Source organism: Marmota monax, unplaced genomic scaffold (genome assembly GCF_021218885.2).
Source record: "Marmota monax isolate L192 unplaced genomic scaffold, Marmota_monax_Labrador192_F-V1.1 WCK01_AAM20220418_F8-fsc00482, whole genome shotgun sequence".
Lineage (NCBI taxonomy): Eukaryota > Metazoa > Chordata > Mammalia > Rodentia > Sciuridae > Marmota > Marmota monax.
Genome location: NW_026694066.1, coordinates 242,630 through 265,114, shown reverse-complemented (window position 1 = coordinate 265,114; position 22,485 = coordinate 242,630). Strand labels below are relative to the sequence as shown.

Sequence of the window (22,485 nt, the reverse complement as noted above, 5' to 3'; positions counted from 1 at the left end):
AAGAAGACTAATTTCAGAGCTCATTGCTTCTCTAGGATTGAATTTTATTTATGCAAGAGATGATCATATCATAGGAGGAAGCCATGGTGTGGCTCTCTGCTTACATAAACCATTTTTGAAGCCCTGAAACTTGACTACTGCAGACAGCTATGCTGTTTTTCAACATGACTCTGAGGGGTTCTGCTACCCAGGTAAAAACAGTGGCCATGACTACAATCAGTTAACACAACAGTCATCTCCAGATGATAAATACTTTCTCTAAGTGGGTTTTTACTCCAATTCATATGAACTTAGACCATTTAACTGTTACTTAAATTATCACCTAGAATATAATTACTACATAGGCAAGATTCTCTGATAAGCAGATGACCCAGCTGCTCTCACACTGTTGTGCATGCTCAGGAAGCCCTAAACTCAAGCATTCATTCCAGAATCTGACAGAGTTACCTACGATGTATAAAGTCTGTTAAAAAAATAAAATTAAAATAAAATTTTTAAAAAGGCCACACCTGTAATCCCAGTGGTTCAGAAGTCTGAGTCAGGAGGATCTTGAGTTCAAAGCCAGCCTCAACAAAAGCAAGACACTAAGCAACTCAGTGAGACCATGTCTCTAAATAAAATACAGAATAGGGCTGGGGATGTGGCTCAGTGGTTGAGTGCCCCTGAGTTCAATTCCTGGTCCCCCACCACTATCCACAAAAAAAGCAAATTGCTTTTTGCACAGTGAAAATGAGGTAAATAAAATGAATCCTATTCCACACCAGTGCTCTCACTAGCCTGGCCCTGGTGTGTGGAATGAGGAAAAGGACTGGAAATAGATAGCTGATGGACTTATTGAAAATGAAGGAAAGCCTGTCTGAATATCTTGTTCCAGTCTTTAGATTTGCTTTTGTCCTTCCACTTCCCTTCCTTCTCTTAGGCCTGCTGTCCTGATGGACTCTGACCCCACTGAGCAGGATGGAGCATGCTGTGGGAGGAGGCAGCTTAACCTCAGGGCTTACCCAGGCATCTTCCTGCTGCATTCTCCATTCTCTCTGTTTTACCACATTAGTTATTAAATGCTTTCAGATATATTTTATATTGTCTAACACTTGGGACAAAGGTTAAATTTCATATTAATACCTTCTAATTTTATTAAACAATTTCAACATCTAAAAGTTCTCCATTTTACTTCCAAATAGAATTATTCAGGGAATGATTTCTGGACTTCAATCTACCTAAAGCTTTAAGATTTAATTGTGATAAAAATGGTGATTCTTGGAACCTATTGTCACTCCTTCTGCTAGCCTCCCTTAAGCCAGTTTTCAATTTAAGCCCAGGATTCAGAGGTAAAATCAAGGCTGCCCTCGCCTTAAAAGGCTGGTTCACATATGTCTTCCCTACTCCCCAAAGCTAAATACTTTGGAGCTGCAGTGATAGGTTTCATCCAACATTCAGCCTTTGCTCCACAAGTGCCATGGAGCAGAGGTGGCGTGCCAAAGTCTGTCCTTCAGCTGAGTGAGGACAATGCTGAAAGAAATTAATCACCTCTGCAAAACAGCCCAGGTGACCTTTTTAGTGCTGTGAGGGATATAAATGTGTAGGCATGTTTCAAAAGACCCATATTATTTTGGGGTTATAAGACATAAGCTCAAACACTGGGAATTTGCTGTAGGAACCTAGAGGACTAGAACAGGCTCTAACTAGACTGAGTTCACTGGATCAAGTCACTTCACCTCTCTGAACAACAGTTTTATTTATGAAATGTGTTTAATTCTCTGTACTCTGCCTTGTTCTCAAAGGTATCCTGAGGAGTAAATGAGATAATGCTTATAGCAGTGCATTGTAAATTTAGGTGGCATAACTGAAATATTTTTTAAAATTGGATGATTTATCAGAAGCAGCAGTTGAGTGGCAGGACTTACTGTAAGAAGGGAGAGATGCTGTGGGCAGGAGAGATCAGGGATTCTTCATGAGGCAAGAATGACTGGACAGTATCTGGGGTCAGGAGGAAGAATGACGGCAAGCATTCAGACAGCAGTGATGATGGGAGCAAGGGGCCATAGGCAGAGCTGGTGATGGAGGACAGAGGGTGTTTCCCTGCCTCATTCTTAAGTTAGACTTCATTTGCTAAAGGAGAAAGGACATGAAAAAAATTGTTTAGCTTTTCTATTGTTGTGACCAAAAGACCTGACAAGAACAATGGAGAGGAGGAAAAATGTATTTTGGGCTCACCACTCCAGAGATCTGAGTCCATGAGTGGCCAACTTCATTGTTCCATGCCTGAGGTAAGGCAGAACACCAGGACAGATGGGCGTGGCAGAGGAAAGCAGCTAAGGACATGGCAATCAGGAAGCAGAGAGAGTGCTTGTCTCACCATGGACAAAATATACACTCCAAAGGCATGACCCCAATGACCCACCTCCTCCAGCCACACCCTACCTGCCTTCAATTACCACCTAGTAAAGTCCTATCAGGGGATTAATTCACTGATTGTGTTAAGGATCTCATAACCCAACCATTTCATGTCTGAATGTTCTAGTATTGTCTCTCATATGAAATTTTGTGGGGGATAGAGGGGGCACCTCATATCTAAACCATAACAAAATTATAGAGACTATGGAGAGCCTCATCAAGAGGCCTACCTTACTCCATGAGCAGAGGATGGCTACTGAATGATGTCAAACAGGTGACATATGTGATTCGTACTGTGCTTTCTGCAAGAATAAACCATTTAGAGGGAAATGGGATGGACTAGTGATGGAGACCCTGGAAATTGGGAGGCCAGTTCATATGCTGTTACTGAACACCAGAGACTCTGCGAGTCTGAACTGGGAAGTATTCAGCAGGCAGCAGAGCGAAGTTCCAGCCCACCTGGTAATATTTTCGTTTCTTGGGACTGGGAGCAGGGCATCTTTGCAAATAAACATAGCAACAGTCAAGTCCTTTATTGGGTGAACATTTTTTCAGCATTGCTTAAAAGAGGGCACAGCATGAGGGGAAACAAAAATGTGAAGGCAGATTCAATATGAAATATTTCAGAATTTAATCGATGAGGAAGATAAGGAATAATTTAAAAATCAAGTATAACATACATTCAAAAACAAGCACAAAATCTAAGTGCAGAGTTTGGTGAATTGTCACAATGTGAACCCACCTGTGTAATTATCCAGGAATAGAGAAAATGACCATTACCAACATTCCAGGAGCCTCCTTTGTCCTAACTCCTAGTGACTAGCAACTATCTCTTCATAAAAGCACCCCACCCCAGTGTCCTACTCAAAACTTATTTTCAAACTTCTTTTGTATCTAACATCTTTAAACCTATAATATTTGTGGGATTCATTACACATGGAGTATATAGCAACTTAATTCATTTCCATTTCTGTTCTATTCCATTATCATAACTTAGATACCATTGAAACTGATGACAGATATCTGGGTTATTTTCCAGATTTGGGTATTATAATTACAGATGCAATAAATTTTCTAATTCTTGTATATATATTTTATGAATAAATATATGTTGTCTATTATTGAACATATGCCTAGAATTAGAATTGTTAGATCATAGGAAATAAATATATTCAGTTTCAGTAGATGCTTCCATATGGATTTCAATGTTGGGCCAGTTCCCATTCCTTCTAGCAGATTATGATAGTTCCTATTGCCCCATGTTTTTGCCAACTCTTATTGCTGTCAGTATTTCTCACTTTAGATATGATGTTCATGTATATAAAATTTTAAAATTATGCAAAGGGTCAAGTGGCAAGTACTAATAAGTATTAAAGAATGATTTGGAAGTTTAGAAATGGAGGAATTCACCTCTTGTGCTTATGTCAAGAGACCTAAGTCCTGAGATAAGAATGGCAACTATGCATTCTCCAGTGCCACTCTATGACTTTATAGTGTACTTATAATTGTAAAATGACAATGATTTGAGTTTAGACCACGTCTCTCAGACTACCAATCAGCAAAACAGGCATCCTTCCTTACCTGTTGTGTTCCTTCTCCCAGAAAGTAGAGTCACAGGAGGTTGAGGCAGAAGTACAGCCATCAGAGATGGAGAGACTACCCTTGTTTAATGGGAACATTTTAAGCAGAGGACACAAATCTGTGACCAAAGTGGCCCCCAATTTCTTGTTCCTGAGCAGGGAACAAAGAAGTGTCTTTTTCTGGGAGTGAGTGAGCCTTTTCATGTCTTCCTGAAGCAGGTTATAAACCCCATCCCATTCCCAAGATGGCTAGTGCTGAAACTGGGTACAGGATGAGAATTTCTTCTACCAATAATCGCCTCATCTTAGGGAAGAAGTAATTAAAGCTATCAGTGATTTTTCAAGTATATTGAAAAAGTATTAATCTACTCTTAAAATAAGAGGAGGGGAAAACTCCATGACCTATAGAGATTTAGTGTCTTGGAACTCATCTGTCAGTTCTATATTTCTCAGGGGAAAAGATACCATTACTTGTTAGATTTTATCTTGTTGTGAAACATTGATGAGTTGTTTATTTCAGTAGTATAAAGGCTGAAACCAGATCAGTATGAATGCTGGTGTGAATATTGACTATATCATATTAAGCTGCTTCTCTGACAGGACCTGAGTTATTGGGAGGGTAGATGCTGGTGGAAGGGCAGCTGTGGATGGGGAACTTACCAAGGGACAATTTCCCTGCTGGGGTGTTTTTTTTCAGACTGTGCCAGGAACTCCTCCCTTATTTGTTCTCTGCTTTGAAACCATGTCAATGAGCAGTATAGTGTAATGAAAAGAGTACCTGATTGAAATTATGATGCTGGTCCAAGAGCCACCTCTAGCCTTTATATTAATAATGGCTAGCATGAATTGAGTTCCCACTGTGTCAAGATGTCATGCTGTGTATGGTGGCACACACCTGTAATCCTAACTATTTGGGAGCCTGTGAGAGGATGATCTCAAGCTCAAGGCCAGCCTGGGCAATTTGATAACACTGTCTCAAAATTAAAAAAAAAAAAATTAAATAGCTCAGTGGTAAATCCTTACCTAGCATGTGTGAGGTCCTAGGTTCAATCTCCAGTAATCCAAAAAAAAAAAAAATTCATGTTGTGTACCTCTGTTAAAACTTTCTATGCTCATGCTTGTTAGTACACACACATATATAGTGTGTGTATATATATGATAATTTATATTGATGTACATATATTGTGTATACATAACTGATATAGATAGATACACATAATTTATATAGTCTTCTGATTTTGTTTGATTCCCAACTCAACTCCACAAGATAATTTACATATTACTATTTCACAAAGGAGGAAATTGAGCCATCAATAAGAATTAAAGAATATATCAAAGGTCATTCTGCAATCAAGATGATATGGTTTGAATTTAGCCAATTTCTATTTTTTTATTATATTAAGGATAATTTCAAATATATTCAAAAGTATACTGCATGGAATATTAAGCCCCATGTACCCATCACTCAGTTTCATCAATTATTAATTTATAACCCAACTTGTTTCACTTATTACCCAACTACTTTTTCCTAAACCATTTTTAAAGTTCCAGCTATAAAATTGTGTCATTAATACTTGTGCTACAAATCTCTAAATTTTTACTTTTTAAAACAATCACAAGGCCAATCACACCTAAAAATTAATATTAATTCCTTAATACAATTGAATTTCCAATGTGTTCAATTTTTCTTTTGATTTTTTTTAGTTGTAGTTGGACACAATATCTTTATTTTATTTATTTATATGTGGTGCTGAGGATTGAACCCAGGGCCTCATGCATGCTAGACGAGTGCTATATCACTGAACCACAAGCACAGCCCCCAATTTTTCAATTATTTTATAGTTTGTTTGATTCAGCATATACCTAAGGGCCACAGAGTGTGATTAACTGATTCATTTTCAGACCCATTAATCTCTAGGTCTCCTCCTTCCATTTCATTCTCTGAAGATTATTGTTGAAAAAATCAGAGTTTTTTGTCCTGCAGAATTTGTTTCACTAATTTTGACTAATTTCAGAGAGCACCTGTAAAGGAGGCAACAGGGCTGGAGCCTAATGGTCATTATCAATCACCTTCTTCACCGTGCCTTTCCACCTGCAATAAGCTTGCAGCCTGACTCAGATGGGAATCAGGGACAACGTGAAAAAACCTTCAATCTTGGATAATGCCGCAGTCTGGCTGGGCACAAAATCACGAGCCACTCAAGCAGAAACAAACTTTATTTTTTGAAACTGCCGCCAATGTTTTGTACGCCCCCGGGAAGATCGCGATCCACCCACAGCACCTTCTCCCAGAAACTCCAGAGAGAGTTCCTCCCCCGGAACTCCCTCCTACTGTGCTTCCCCAACCAATGGGAACTCTCCAGGAGTCCAGTAGCAGGCCAAGGTGAACAGCAGGAGTCCAGTATCCATATGAATGCAAATCTTAACATAATCATATCATCTCAATGGCTAGCTGGTGTCACCTTTCGACCAAAAATGGCATGCATCATATACTTGGCTCTTAGCAGGATAACCTATTGGCAGCCCCACTGTACTTTAGAGAATGTTGAGTTTACCATGTCACTTTCTTTCATCTTTTGACAGTAAGGTCCAGTGCCAGTTGATACAGCATCAGGTTTCCCCTCTTCTTCAAATACCTAGACAGCTACATCTATTTTATTAAACTACATCTGTTTAATAAAATGATGTCCAGTCTCCTGTAAACACCTGTGAGCATCAGCCTTTGCAACCCAGCTCTAATAGGGCTCTGAGGCTGAAGGAGGCCCAACTATCCACAAAGTTCTTAGTTCCTTTAGGAACAGGGAATTGTCTTCACTTTACAAGGGACATTTGGCACTGCTATGATTTAAAATGCCTGTCTCTCCATCTACCTTAGGACTTCTCGAGAGGGTGTGTCATCTGGAGCTCCAGCTAGCTGGCAAATGTCAGTTACCTCATGTTTGTCAAATGGGCATCTTCTACACATCCTGATTCTCCCACACAGAAGAAAGAAAGTGTGTCTGGTGAATTGTGAAAGAGACCACAACAGCATATTTAAATAGAAGCTGCTTTATTGAGTGAAAACCTGTTCTCTTCCTTCCTCCTTCTTCTTCTTTCCTTTGTTCCTCCTCTGGTCCCTCAATTTCATCCTTCCTCCTCCTTCTCTCTCTCCTTTCCTCTTTCCCTTACCCTACTCTTTCTACTTTCTTCCCTCCCTTTCTCTTCTCCTTCTTCCTCTTCCTCTCTTTTATACCGACTTAGAACAGTGACACCTGTGCATTGATAGCAGGTGACTTCCCAGGTCACTCTCCTCTCTCCCCACTCCCTCTGGCTTCTGGTTATTCCTGTTACACTATCCTGCAGTGGGTAGAGTACTATAAAAGTTTATATGACACTCAGTTGTCTTCTTCCAAATATAGAGGGGTAGCTAATAGGTATTAGGAACTCAAAAAAAAAAAAAAGGTGAAATAAGTGATTTGTGAGGCCAGCAAATTTTTGGAAAGAACTATTCAATAGCACTGCCTATTTTAAACCTCCACACTTTGCAGCTAAGGAAACAGATGTTCAAAGAAGTTAATTGCCTTAAGGTCACATTAGTTGTTTATGTAATGATCTTTAAAACTTCAGTTCAGTGTTCTTTCTGCCTGATATTCTATACTAGATACCACTATACCCACTGAATATGACATCTATAAAGGCAGGAATCTTGTTACCTAATGATTTTCTAACACCTACCATAGAAACTAAATATCTTTCAAATTAATTATACCTTGATAAATATCTTCCACTTAAGTTTCCAGACTGGAATATACAGGGTGATACATGAAATCATGTGGAAAAACAGATGTAGTGTAATAAAATGTTAAGTCAGATTTGTCTGTCTTATGGATTTGTTTATAGATACAAATAATTTTTGTAACTAATAATTTAACATTTTAAATTTAGATAAATTTATATTATGAAATAAATGGTGAATTTGCATATTTTGAAATGAATATCCATTAAATATTCATAAAAGTCTTTAAAATTCATTAAAGTCTTTACATGTTCGAACAGAACATTTGTCTTCTACCCCAGAGGACCTAGCATTCATAGATCTCCCATTTTTTTAGGTAAGCAGGAAATCTTGTTCTTATTATGATATTTGAGTTTTAAATGATGACAATCAAATTCAGAGGTTTTTGAAAAACATATGTGGAGAAAAAGAAATAAAACGGTGTTGGCTGCTATGACAGCTGTCATTCTGGCCTTGATCTCTTCTTATGTTCAAACTGGCAGTAATTTGAAGAGAAAGGATGAAGACAAGAGAATCCATAGGTCAGGTCAATTTTTCAACTAACCATCTCCTTTTGTATGCAGCAATAAAGTTAGATGCTTTTACAAAATCATAATCATATCACAAAAGAGAGAAGCTAGACAGTGGTAACTTTGGGAACATTGTAAGACTACTCTGTTTGTAGAAAAGGGTGCTAGTGTATTATGGGAAAAGTTCTAACTTAATTTAGTCTACTTGATTGATTACCAACTTATTCTACTTGATTAATTATTTTTGAGAAAAAAAATACTAAGAAAATTTCTCCAGAAAAAAAAGGAAAGGCATTTGTTTTACAAGTGGGTTAAACTTTCTACATACTAATGAATGTATAAATGCATTTACGATTTTAAAAATTTAACAACTCATCAATAAAATGTCTCAAATGCAAATCATACATTTGGTATAAAGGTAATTTGAAAACTTTTTCAACTCAATAAAATCAATATAAGATTAATAAGGTCTCATTAAATTTTATTTTGAAAATAATTTTTATGTGCTATAAAACATGATGTTCTATCTCAATCTATCACATAGAACATGAGCTACACATCCTTCTCACAAGTGAACATCTGGACATTCTATATGAACAGCTCTCAGGTTTCCTTGCCAAACCCCCACCTGTGCTGACACAGACCCTGCTCCTCCCTGTCTGTGGTGGGGTCTCCCCCCAGAGGCCCTAGCTCTTCTTGAGGTTTTTGTGGGACTCCCACAGGCAGCCCTCACACTGTGGCCTCTCTCAGGGCACAGAAATACACTGCTGCATCCATGAGCTGTGAAGCTTTGATGGTGAGCTGGATGGAACTGGATGCCTTCTGAAAGTTGAGGGAATAGCGACCCTCTTTTGTGTTTTGCTCATTGTAAGAGCCCTGATGAATAAGGAGAGTCAGTTTCCCACTGGGTAGTTGTTTGTACCAGAATAAGTAATAAGTAGGATCACTGGTTTCATACACACAGTCCAAGGTCACAGCCTCCTTCTCCAACACAGAAATTGCAGTCTGAGCTTGAATTACCTTCTGGGCCATGCTGGTTCCTGCAGGAGAGAAGAAGAAATAGACTAATCCTTTATCTGGAGCTATGTGTGTCAAAAAGATAGAGTGACTAAGGACCCAGCACTCTGATCCAATTGCCTTTTATTCATCCCTCAGAACCTCATCAGAAAACAAAGATTGTCTCTGCAGACCTTAAGGGCTGAGAAGAGCCTGAGCCCTGTGCTTGTGCACATCCTTACCAAGACAGATGGAGGCGATGGCTGCTCCCAGCAGGCTGGTGGCCAGCATAGTGGTAGCTCTTCCCCGAGAGAAATGTTCCGTTTTGTCCCAAATCCAGATCTTAATTCTGCACCTGGTGCTCAAGAGGTACAAGCAAAGTTACTGGGATATGCACTGCATCTGCTCTAACAGGAAATGCAGTTAGCAGATATGGGGCAGGTTTGCCTGGGTCCTGTCTCATGCTTCCTGTATAGTGGGAGATGCCTGACAACTCTGAGCAGCTGCTTTATCTTAGTAAAATTTAATATATTCTTTGATGTAAAATGGAAGACTTAAAGTTATTATGAACTCTAGTCATGGGCTATCATGGTCATATGTCTTTTGGTCTTCCATATGCCTTTTTTTTTCCTACAGATGGTATTAAGGTAAAATGTAAAAACAGAGTTTGGATTCTCTAACAAGAAGGTAAAACTTTTAGTCTCAACATTTCGTCCTACCTTGCCAGTCATGGAATCTGGCAAAAATCACCAGAAATACTGTATTATTAATGAATAATTTCATATCATGTCTCTTGAGTCACAAACTGACATTGACCCCTTCATACATAGCTTCCCTCTATCAACATCCTGCAAAAGAGAGATACATTTGTTGTAACTTAAGAAACTTCATGGACCCATCGCTGTCAGCCAGAATGTGTAGTTTACATTAGGTTTCAATGTCAGAGCCAGATGTGAGGTGTCCCCCAAAACCTCACATGTGAAACAATGCAAGAATGTTTACAGGAGAAATGATGGGGTGGTGAGAGCCTCAACCCAATCAGTGAATTAATCCCCTGATAGTGATTAACTAAGTGGCAACTGAAGGTGGGTAGTGTGCAGCTGGAGGAGGTGTGACTTTGGGGGTTTGGCACTGGAATATATATTTTGTTTCTGGTGAGTGGAGTCTCTCTCTGCTTCCTAATCATGTGAGCCACTTCCTTCTGCCACACTATTCTGCCATGATGTTCTGCCTTACATCAAGCATCAAGGAAAAGAGCCAGACTTTTATGGACTGAGTCCTCTGAAACTGTGAGTCCCCAAATAAGTTTTTCCTTCTCTAAAATTGTTCTGGTCAGATTTTTTAGTCACAGCAAAAAAAAAAAAAAAAAAAAAAAACAACTGAACAAAACACCTTCCAATACTGAGCAGTCCTTCCTGGTCCTCTGCTGGTATTCAGGGCTTACTTTTTTCCTGATAAAATTAGAATAAAAAGAATCATTTGGAGTCGGTGATAAAAATCCTTCAAGTCACCTTAGGATATAGAAGGCACCTACACTGAGGATGAGCCTGAGGACATGGAGCCAAGATGGGCAGAGCTGAGCCTGGCATTGCTGTTCCCTTTCCATATCTCATGACTATTCCAAAATGCTTTAAAAAACCCCCACAAATCTGAACGGACTTTCTTCCCACTGCATGGAGGATGTGAAACCATCACGTCCACCCATGGTTAGGGCCTCTGGGAAGCAGCCCTGGCAGGGTGTTCATCAGGGCTGCAGGTGCCTGCTGATCACTGTGCATCTGTAGCACATAAGTAAGTGGCAGCATCTGTAGTCTGGGAAGCCGTGATGGACAGGACGCTTCTTTGGGTGGAGGTGTCCAGGGTGGCTGTTAGTCTTCCACTGTGTTTTTCTTTCTCATTTGAACGTATTAAAATCACCAATGCAGGACCTTTACCTGAGTCCTGTCTGTACCACTGCAGAGTGGTAGTACTACTTTTGTAACTGCAGTTCATGGTGGCATTTCCACCCTCCTGGATGCTCAGGACCCGAGGGCTCTCTTCTTCTTGTTGGCTGTTCACCCCTAGGCAGAAATGAGGCCAGAGACCAGAAGTCACTACTGAACTTTTAAATCCTATTCCCCAAATCATAGGAAGATTTTACCTCCAAATCTGGTCTCCCTATTCCCATCTCCACCAGCCCCTCACTCACTGGCCAGCTGAAGCCACAGAGTCACCAAACACACTCCCAGGAGTTTCTGCATCTTCCTTCCTTATTGGGATTACAGGAGGCACAACTCTGGCACCTAAAAAGGAGCCAAGTCCCTCAGTCAGAAGAATTCCCATTATTGAACATTTATCTAGTCTTCCAGTCCACTCCCAGAGTCTCGATTTTACCCAGTCAGCAGCAAACTCAATCCTTTGTTTTGAACACACATGCAAACAGCAAGCAAGCAAGCAAGGGCACATGTGTGTGTGCGTGCACACACACACACACACACACATATACATACACACACAGATTCAAAGAAGATCTAAGAAGAGGGAGATACTGACATCTGGTGGTGGCAACATTATCCCTCTGATGGAATGGGCTCTGGATGGTGAAGTGCGCAGAACTGATGCAGAAGGAACCTGAAATAAAGTCCATTCTCTGGCTGCATAGAATTCTGGTTCTGGCTTAGAGTAAAAGTAGATACAGTTGATTTCTGGTAAGAACTCAATGAAGGAAGGATGTCAGCACCCAGAAACTACTGGATACCTTTGAGAAGCACTGTTAAGTTTGCCACTCTTACAATTTCTACAAATGTATCTTCAAGATGATCTGACTTTTTTTTTTGCCTAATGTTGGAGTGAAAGTATATAAGACAGAGTTTTTATTTTGTGAGAATGAAATGGACTGTGATTTGATTAAATTAAAAAGGAACAAATTAGTGAATACCAGGTTTGCCTGAAAATCCCCAATAGGTTCAGGGAACTGGGCTCAAATCTACCAAATCAACACAGCACAGAAAATAAGTCTGGAGAAGCCCTCCTCTGAGCATCCATGGGTTCCTATTCTGAGCCCTGGACTCTGCAGGTGGTGCCTGCAAGGCTGCTCAGGCAGCTGCAATTCCACTGTCTCTGCAGCCCTGTCATCCTGTGTTATTGTAATTACTCCCACTGCCCCAAAGGAAACTCTGAATCTTTCATTTATTCCATAACTGGCTCCTGAGTAAGCATTGGAAATGATGCCCCTGACTCCTGGGTCCCAGTCAAGTACCCACAACCACCTGCACAGTAGACTGCATACATGAAGTGCCATTTTGCTAGGATTGTACTACAAAATACCACAGATCCAGTGACCTAAACAACAAAAAAATTTTCTCACAATTCTGGAGGATTTAAGCCAAATATCCAGGTGTCAGCAGCTTTGGGTTCTCCTGAGCCTCTCTCCTTGGCTTGCAGTTGGTCATCTTCTCACTGTGTTCTCACATGGCCCGCCTCTTGTCTGGGCCCTAATCTCCTCTTCTAACATGAACACAGGTCATTTTGGATGAGAGACACACAAAAGACCCTGTTTCAACTGAATCACCTCTTTAAAGGTCTAATCTCTAATACATTCTTAGTCAGTATTGAGGCTTCCACATATGAATTTTGTGGAAACATAATTCAGTGCATAACAATGAGTATCTGGGTCTTTCAGTTTCTTTGGCAGGAGGAGGGGGCACAGTCTGAGAAGGAGATTTACAGTCCAGACATGGTGGTCGAGATGATATCCACCCACTCAGTAGCTGTCCATGTCCTCTGGGCCAGCAGTCTTTTGACTGTAAAATATTAATAATGGGCAATACAGTGCTACCAATTCAGAGTGTGAAAAGTTAACAATGGGTAATAAAGTTCCATTTAGTGCAGGGCCTGACAATGATGTCTCAAAACTTGCTTAAAAAGGGGGGGGGGCAATGCTGAGCAGTGAAAAATAATGGCAAAAATTCTCTAGAAAATTTTGTAAATGTTTTGAATATAAAGGGGTGCTGTATTTTTTCAAATGCTTTTTCTGCATCTATCAAGATGATGATATGATTCTTATCTTTAAGTTTATTGATGTTACATTTATTGATTTCCATATGTTGAACCAACCTTGCATCCCTGGGATGAATCCCACTTGATCATGGTGCACAATCTTTTTGATATGTTTTTGTATTTGATTTGCCAGAATTTTATTGAGAATTTTTGCATCTACATTCATTAGAGATATTGGTTTGAAGTTTTCTTTATTTGATGTGTCTTTGCCTGGTTTGGGGATCAGGGTCATACTGACCTCACAGAATGAGTTTGGAATTACTGCCTCTTTTTCTATTTCCTGAAATAAATTGAAGAGTATTGGTATTAGTTCTTCTTTAAAGGTCTTGTAGAACTCGGCTGTGTATCCATCTGGTCCTGGGCTTTTTTTTGGTTGGTAAGCTTCTGATGGAGTCTTCTATTTCCTCACTTGATATTGGTCTGTTTAAATTGTGTATATCTTCCTGAAGCAATCTGGGCAAATTGTATGACTTAAGAAATTTGTCAATGCCTTCAATGTCTTCTATCTTATTGGAGTATAAGATTTCAAAATAATTTCTAATTATCCTCTGTATTTCTGTAGTGTCTGTTGTGATATTACCTTTTTTAAAGATAGAGAGAGAGAGAGAGAGAGAGAGAGAGAGAGAGAGAGAGAGAGAAAGAGAGAGAGAGAATTTTTAATATTTATTGTTTAGTTTTCAGTGGACACAACATCTTTATATTTTTATTTTTATGTGGTACTGAGGATTGAACCCAGCGCCCGGCGCATGCCAGGCGAGTGTACTATCGCTTGAGCCACATCCCCAGCCCCAATATTACCTTTTTTCATCACGTAGGCTGGTGATTTAAGTTCTCTCTCTCCTTCTCTTCATTAGTGTGACTAAGGATCTGTCAATGTTATTTATTTATTTTCAAAAAAGCAACTTTTTGTTTTGTTGATTTTTTCAGTTGTTTCTTTTGTTTCGATTTCATTGATTTCAGCTCTAACTTTAATTATTTCTTGCCTTCTACTGTTTTTGCTGCTGATTTGTTCTTCTTTTTGTAGGGCTAACACTAGAAAAATTAGGAATAGCAGGAACACATCTCAACATCGTAAAGGCTATCTATGCTAAGCCTCAGGCCAACATCATTCTAAATGGAGAAAAATTGAAGCCATTCCCTCTGAAAACTGGAACAAGACAGGGATGACCCTTTCACCACTTCTATTCAACATAGTTCTTGAAACACTGGCCAGAGCAATTAGACAGATGAAAGAAATTAAAGGGATATGTATAGGAAAAGAAGTACTTAAATTACTATTATTTGCTGACAATATGAATCTATGCCTAGAAGATGCAAAAAACACAACCAGAAAAGGTCTACAACTAGTAAATGAATTCATCAAGGTAGCAGGATATAAAATCAAAACACATAAGTCAAAGGCATTTCTGTATATCTGTGGCAAAGCCTCTGAGAAGGAATTGAGGAAAACTACCCCATTCACAATAACCTCAAAAAAATAATAATAAGATACTTGGGAATCAACTTAATGAAAGAGGTGAAAGATCTATACAATGAAAACTACAGAACCCTAAAGAGAGAAATCAAAGAAGACCTCAGAAGATGGAAAGATTTACCTTGCTCATGGATAGGCAGAATTAATATTATTAAAACGACCATACTATCAAAAGCACTATACAGATTTAATGCAATTCTGATCAAAATCCCAATGGCATTCCTCACAGAAATAGAAAAAGTAATCATGAAATTCATCTGAAAAAATAAGAGACCCAGAATAGCTAAAGCAATCCTAAGCAGGAAGAGTGAAGCAGGTGGCATCACTATACCAGATCTTAAACTATAATATAGAGCAATAGTAACAAAAACAGCATGGTATTGGCACCAAAACAGACTGGTAGGCCAATGGTACAGAAAGAGGACACAGAGAGTAACCCACAAAACTACAATTATCTTATATTAGACAAAGGTGCCAAAAACATGCATTGGAGAAAGATAGCATCTTCAACAAATGGTGCTGGGAAAACTGGAAATCCATATGCAACAAAATAAAATTAAACCCTATCTCTCACCATGCACAAAACTCAACTCAAAATGGATCAAGGACCTAGGAATTAAACCAAAGACTGCATCTAATAGAAGGAAAAGTAGGCCCTAATCTTTATCATGTGGGATTAGGCCCCAAATTCCTTTATAAGACTCCTCTAGCACAAGAATTGACCCAGCTATTCCTCTCCTCATTCTATACCCAAAGGACTTAAAGTCAGCGTACTACAGGGACACAGCCATCTCAATGTTTATATCAGCACAATTCACAATAGCTAAACTGTGGAGCCAACCTAGATGCCCTTCAGTGGATGAATGGATAAAAAATATGTGGCGTATATACACAATGGAATATTACTCGGCAATAATAGAGAATAAAATCATGGCATTTGCAGGTAAATGGATGGTGTTGGAGAAGATAATTCTATGTGAAGTTAGCCAACCCCCCAAAAAAACAAATTCAAATGTTTTCTCTGATATAAGTAGGCTGACTCATAGTGGGGTAGGGAGGGGAAGCATTGGAGGAATAGAGGAATTCTAGATAGGACAGAGGGGTGGGAGGGAAAGGGATGGGGCAGGGGATTAGCAAGGATGGTGGAATGTGATGGACATCATTATCCAAAGTACATGTATGAAGACACAAATTGGTGTCAACATACTTTAAATACAACCAGAGATATGAAAAATTGTGCTGCATATGTGTGATAAGAATTGTAATGCATTCCACCATCATTTATTTTAAAAAAAATAAAAATAAAATAAAAAATAAATTTTAATTTAAAAAATAAATATATTGATCTTAAAATGGGAAAAGGACTTGACTAGGCATTTCCCCAAGGACATATAAATGGCCAGACATATATTTAAAATATGTCCAACATCACTAATAATCAAGGAAATGGGATAAATATTCACAAATCTCTAAGGAGATTCTAGTTTCCCATTGCATATTCTTTTTTTCTATGAACCAGTTTTTTTTACATTATTTGTTCTTGTTCTTTGGATGAGATGTTATTGGGTTATGAAAGTGTTAACTCAATCAGTGAATTAATCCCCTCATAGGGATTAACTAAGTGGTAACTGAAGGCAAATAGTGTGTGGCTGGAGGGGGTGGTGGGCATCAGGGTCTTGGCTTTGGGCTATATATTTTGTATCTGGCAGGTGGAATCTCTCTTCCGATCCTCATGGAAACTGTTTCCCTCACCACACTCTTCTGCCATGGCGGAATGATGCCTCCTCAAGCCCCTAGAATGAAGCCTGCTGATACCTGGAAACTATGAGTCCTCAAATAAACTTTTCCTCCCCTGAAATGGTTCTTTGTCAGGTCTTTAAGTCACAGCATGAAAAAGATAACTAAAACATTTGCATTTATCATAATTATACACATTCATGTATCTAACAAGATCTGCACTGTTACATTAAATATTTAATACATAACTTTCAACGTGAGGTACTCCATATTTATATGTTTCCTTCATAAATGCTGCTGTCAGCTGCTAAAATCAAACACACTGAGGCATCATTTGCTACAGTGTCTTAAGTTAGCTGAGCTTACTAAATACCTCAAACACAAAAAAAGTCACTTCACCATAATTATGTAGAAATTAGACCATTTACTTAAAGACTATTTTAAAATATGCCTCAAGAATGTTACATTCTAACTGCTAGTCCACCATCCCTTATCCCTAGTATGAACAATGACAAAGTCTACCAGATACTGTGGGGAAAGCATGTACAGCTCACTCTCTGTAAAGAAGTTGTGTTCATACACTAGAGTTGCCTGGCTTGTCAGAACAATGGTTTTTAGTTTATAAAAGCTACAAAAGTCAAAATTACCAAAGAAAACAAAGCAAGCACATTAGCTTTCATTCTGTTTTGTTGAAAATACAGAAAGGGGACTCAGTTTAAAAGGTATAATTTTTACTCTAAATACAACTTTTGAATTTTATCCACAGCTCTCAGCACAGGCCAATCAGATGTGGATATGTTTAATAGTAATTAATAGAAAATTAAGTTCTTCTATATCCCATGTACAGGATCTCCTGGGGCTTTTTGCCAGCTGTTTCCTACCTGCACAAAGGGCAGCTCAGCAACAGGACCACTGATGGTGACCAGGGAAGGAACGACACTACTCAAACACTATCACACTCACTTCCTCAACTATGAATTAGTGCTAAGTAACATTTCATCTTTTCTGACTTAAGAACAATTTCCTTCTAATCAGTCCTACCTATTTTCATGGTAGTTATGAGTTGCTAAAATATTTAACCATAAGTCATAACATTAACATAATCCTTTGTAGAAATATTTTAATTGAAAATTTATCTTTATTTCATCACTCATTGTGTGAGCTTGGTATCCTTGACAAAGATCAGTTGAATGAACATTCATGGCCTTATATCTGGGCTCTGTTCTATTCCATTAGTTTGTGAGATATATATATATATATATACATATACATATACATATACATATATGACAGAATCACACTGCTTTAATCACTGAAGATTTGTAATATGTTCAGAATCCAAGAGGTGTTCTACCTTCAGGTTTGTTCTACTTTCTTAAAATGGTCTTAGCTCTTCAGGGTCCTTTTTGCTCAACTCACCAATCATCAGTGGGATGAGATATTGCAATTAGATTTTACCTCACACCTATGAAGATGGCTACCATCAAATAAAAATAACAATAAATGCTGATGACAATACAGGAAAAAAAGGCACACTTATACATTTATGGGAGGATTGCAAATTAGTGTAATTGCTCTGGAAAGTATTACAGGTACTTCTCAAGACTAGGAATGGAACCACCACAGCTATTCAACTCCTTAGTATTTATCTAAAAGGACAAAAGTCAGCATATTGTAGCAATGTGTGAATACCAGTGCCTATCAGTGTAATTCACAATGGCTCAAGTTATGAGACAGGCTTAGGTGCCTGTCAACAGACAAATGTATAAAGAAAATGTGGTCTATAAACACAAAATTGAGTTTTTTATCAGTCATAAAAGAGAATGAATTTATGTCACTTGCTGGTATATGCATGGAGCTAGACAACAAAATGGTAATTGAAATAAGTCAGACTCAGAAAGTTGGAGGTCAAATATTTCTACTCATACTTAGAATCAAGAGTGAAAAAAGGGATATTACAAAAATAGAAGGAGACCAATAGAGTAGAAGAAATGGATCAAGAGGAAGGAAGGAGGGGAGAACATGGGAAATACAAGGGAATTAAATCAAACAAATTATGCTATGTCTATGTGCAAAAATGCCACAACGAATCCCAATTTTGTACATAATTATAATGCACTACTTGAAAAAAATAGTTAACAATAGGAAACCAGTAAGTAGAAGAGGGTTCAAGAAGGGAAGTTGGAAGGGAAAGGACTGGTACTGGAGAATGAGGTTTTTCAAAGTACATCATGTGTACACGCAAATATGTCACAGTGAATCCCATTATAAGGTATAATTATAAGGAATCAAAAAATCCTTAAATAGGTGAAACTTTGGTGGCCAGGAGTGGACACACAGCCCTGCACTGAATTCAGTTCTTCAGTGAAGTGTCTAGAAAGTCCACTAGTTTCAGAATTGCATTTCATCATCTATACTTCTCAGGGAGCATGGGTCCAAGAGGAAGAAGTTCATCCAGGGGAGACTGAAGATGTGACCTGTGATGCAGTGTGGAACATGAAGCCCAGGGTCACTGCAAGACTGCATGGGGTGAGGAAACGTCAGAAACCTCCAAAAGAACACAGGGCAGAGAGATGCCCTCATTTCCTGCCTTGGAAGGTGCTCTGTTGTACAAGGCTGGGATGCAAAGGGCAATGTTCAAACAGGGATATCACAGGGACAGTGGGTGAGGAATAGTGCAATTGCATAGCCCCTATGAGGTGACTCAAGGGGAACGGAAAGATAAGTGTCCTTGGAAGGATTCAATCTCTCAGCAATTTATCTCAAGGAGCACAGTGTGGGGGAATTTGTTCATGTGTGTAGGGTTCCTTCCTTCTTTGCTTATTCCCTGCCATTCTTTCCTTTTACCCTTACTGCTCAGAATCCAATTGAAACAAAGGAACAAACAAAATATGAGGAATTCCAACCCCCAGTCCAGATGAAGTCAGCATTTGATTACTATTCAATGGCAGAAAATCTGTTTGATCTTTATCAAGGCAAGGAGGAACATTTTGTACATCCAGAGCATGGTGAAGCCTGGAGTCCCAACTGCTTAGGAGGCTGGAGCATCAGGATTTCTTAAGCCCACAAGCCTGGACAAGTTAATGACAACCCCCCTTCAAAAAATTGTATATAGCCTATATACAAAATCCATACACGTTTCCTTTTAAAATCATTTTAATTTGGAAATTACATATTTAAGGAGCTAAAGATATTTGCTTGTTGAAGTTCAGAGAGTTTTTTTCCCAATAGTTTCTATGAGATTATCATGAAATTAAGAAACCAATTGAAGTATAATGTTGAAGTGTTAAGTCATAACTTTCCCTTGGTTCAAAGTAAAAATGAACAAAACCAATACATAAAAAAATAAAGAAATAAACAGATGAATGTCATTTCATGATGGCAAGATAATTATAAGAGAAATGTATCAATATCATAAAATGGAAATCAGACAGGAGCCCACTGATGGATGAAACAGAGAAAGGAAAAGCTGAGCCCAGAATGAGCTGTGTGAAGATCGCAGTGGGAATGTGAGTGGAGGAGACCAGTTCCACCAGACCCCCAAAATCTCACATATGAGATAATGCAAGAAAGTTTAGGGGAGAAATGATTGGGCTACAGCCTTAACATAATTAGTGAATTAATTCCCTGATAAGGATAAATTGAGTGTTAACTGAAGTGGTAGGGTGTGGCTGGAGGAGGTGGGAATTGGGGTGTAACTATGGGGTATATATTTTGTATCTGGAAAGTAGAGTTCTCTCTCTGCTTTTCAATCACTATATGAGCTGCTTCCCTCTGCCTCACTCCTCCACCATGATATTCTGCTTCACCTGGAGCCCTGAGGAATGGACCAGCCTTCAATGGACTAAGACCTCTGAAACTGTGAGCCCTCAAATAAACTTTTCCTCCTCTACAATTGTTTTGGTTGAGTCCTTAAGTCACAGTGGAAAAAAGCTAACTAAAACATTATGCTTAAAAAAGTCTGACTTAGTTTTAAGTAATAATCCCTTATATTTATTTAGATCTTTTCTATTAACAAATCATTTGAGTTAAATTATTTCAATTCTTCAAGATTGATAAGACCATCCACAGATACCCTATTTAATTAATGATGAAAGTAAAAAAAAATAGAATACAGAAATTAGAAAAGTCTCTCAATAAGTGAATGCCACCAATGTTCCAGCAAATTTTCATGTTAACAGCAGACATTGTTGGTGTTCAGCCTAAATCCCCTGTCCCAGGCTCTTGTAAACAATACCCAGATGCTGTGAGTGTTGACTACTGTTGGTTCAAAGGTGGTCTTTCCCCACAAAATTGACCTCTGCTACTAGAAGTCTCCATTGCCCAATAGCATATACCTCTATTCCAAGAAAAACCACTGCCAATGACTTCAGTACTTTGTTTTTGCACAATATGTCAGTATTTCACCCCCTTACCTGAAGGTGAGAGGGATCAAATCTGCAGTACAATTCATGCCCCAGAGCTCCCAAAAGGATCAGGCCAAATTGACATTACAACATCCATGCTTAACCATTCTCCTTCTTAACACCTGCTTTCCTCAACAAATTATGAACAAAATAATTTCAATTCATGCCCTCCTTTTAAGAAACTCAACCTATCATAACATCCTATTTCATTTAATTCTGAAAACAATTCTGAAGTAAATAATATAGTACAATATCTAATTCCTAATTAGTAACATAATAGATGTTCAAACCAGCTCTACCCAGGCTCTTTCCTGGGTGCCATGATGTCAGAGACATGCAAAAAGGTGGAGCTGAAATTGAAGCATCTTGATTATAGCACAACATTCTTCCTTTCATGGTGTAGGTGTGAGATGTCCTCCAAAAGTCCTGTGTTAATGCAGGGATATTCAGAGATTAAATATTAGATTATGAGAGTTGTGACCTAACCATTCCATCCTAATTTGAAAAGAGCTACTATACTGAGTGGTAACTCTGGTCCACTGAAGCATGGCTGGAGAAGCTGAGTAAGTAACTGGGGGTGTGTCCTTGGGCTTATATCTTGTCCTCCTGGCTCCTCCCTTTCTCTCCGTGAACCCCCCACCCCCTCCTTCCTTGTTTCTATGAATAGAGCAGCAATCTTTCACCATGCCCTGCCACCATGATGTTCTGCCTCATCTTGGGCCAAAGAGTAATGGAGTTAGCTAATCATGAACTGATCCCCTGAAACTGTGAGCCAAATAAACTTTTCCTCTCTTAAGTTGTTCTTGTTAGGTATTTTGGTCACAGTAGCAAAAAGAAAAAAAAAATGCTTAACACACTGATCTTCCTCACTACCTTCTAAGTCTTTCTTCCATGATTTAAAATATCTATTCAGTTATCAATTCTTCAGATGGAGAATTCAAAGCAAATTCTGATTGGGTTGCATCCATTTAGTGAATTTCTATGTGAACAAAACTAAATATAAATATTTTTTTTTATTTTTTTTTAGTTGTAGTTGGACACAATAGCTTTATTTTATTTATTTTTATGTGGTGCTGAGAATCAAACCCAGGGCCTTGCACATGCTAGGTGAACTCTCTACCTTTGAGCCACAACCCCAGCCCATAAACATAAATCTTAACTCCTCATTTGCATGTTTCTCTGACCCCCTAGAAAATGTTACCAATGACAGAACTAACAACTACAACTTCAGCTTTACAGTAAGTATGATTTTCATTTATTTTCTGTAATTCACCTTAATATCGATTACAAAGGTTTAGTGGCAAACAAAATCCCATAGAGCCCTGGAGACATAGGAGGGTGACATCTATGTGATCTTCAGTGTTTCCAAATCTCCTCACCAACATTTGCTGAAAGACTCAATACCTTGTCATCTGTGACAGCTGATTCGGGACTTTACTCTCCAGAATGAAGCCCCTTGTATCTGAGACTCTTTTAGATCCTTTCTCATGGATCCATTTCCAGATATTAGGAATCATTTTGTGCTCCCAGCCCTGGTGCTGTGGGGCTCTCTGTGGCTATGACTGCTGTTCCCCAC

The 22,485-nt window shown here is 38.7% G+C and overlaps 1 gene segment (V, D, J or C); it reads right to left on the bottom strand.

Moving 5' to 3' along the window:
• Nucleotides 1-8,987: 8,987 nt before the first annotated feature.
• Nucleotides 8,988-9,651, bottom strand: LOC124106599 (T cell receptor alpha variable 19-like). The segment is given in 2 exon segments: nt 8,988-9,298; nt 9,497-9,651. Coding segments are annotated over 2 exon segments (360 nt in total).
• Nucleotides 9,652-22,485: the final 12,834 nt, after the last annotated feature.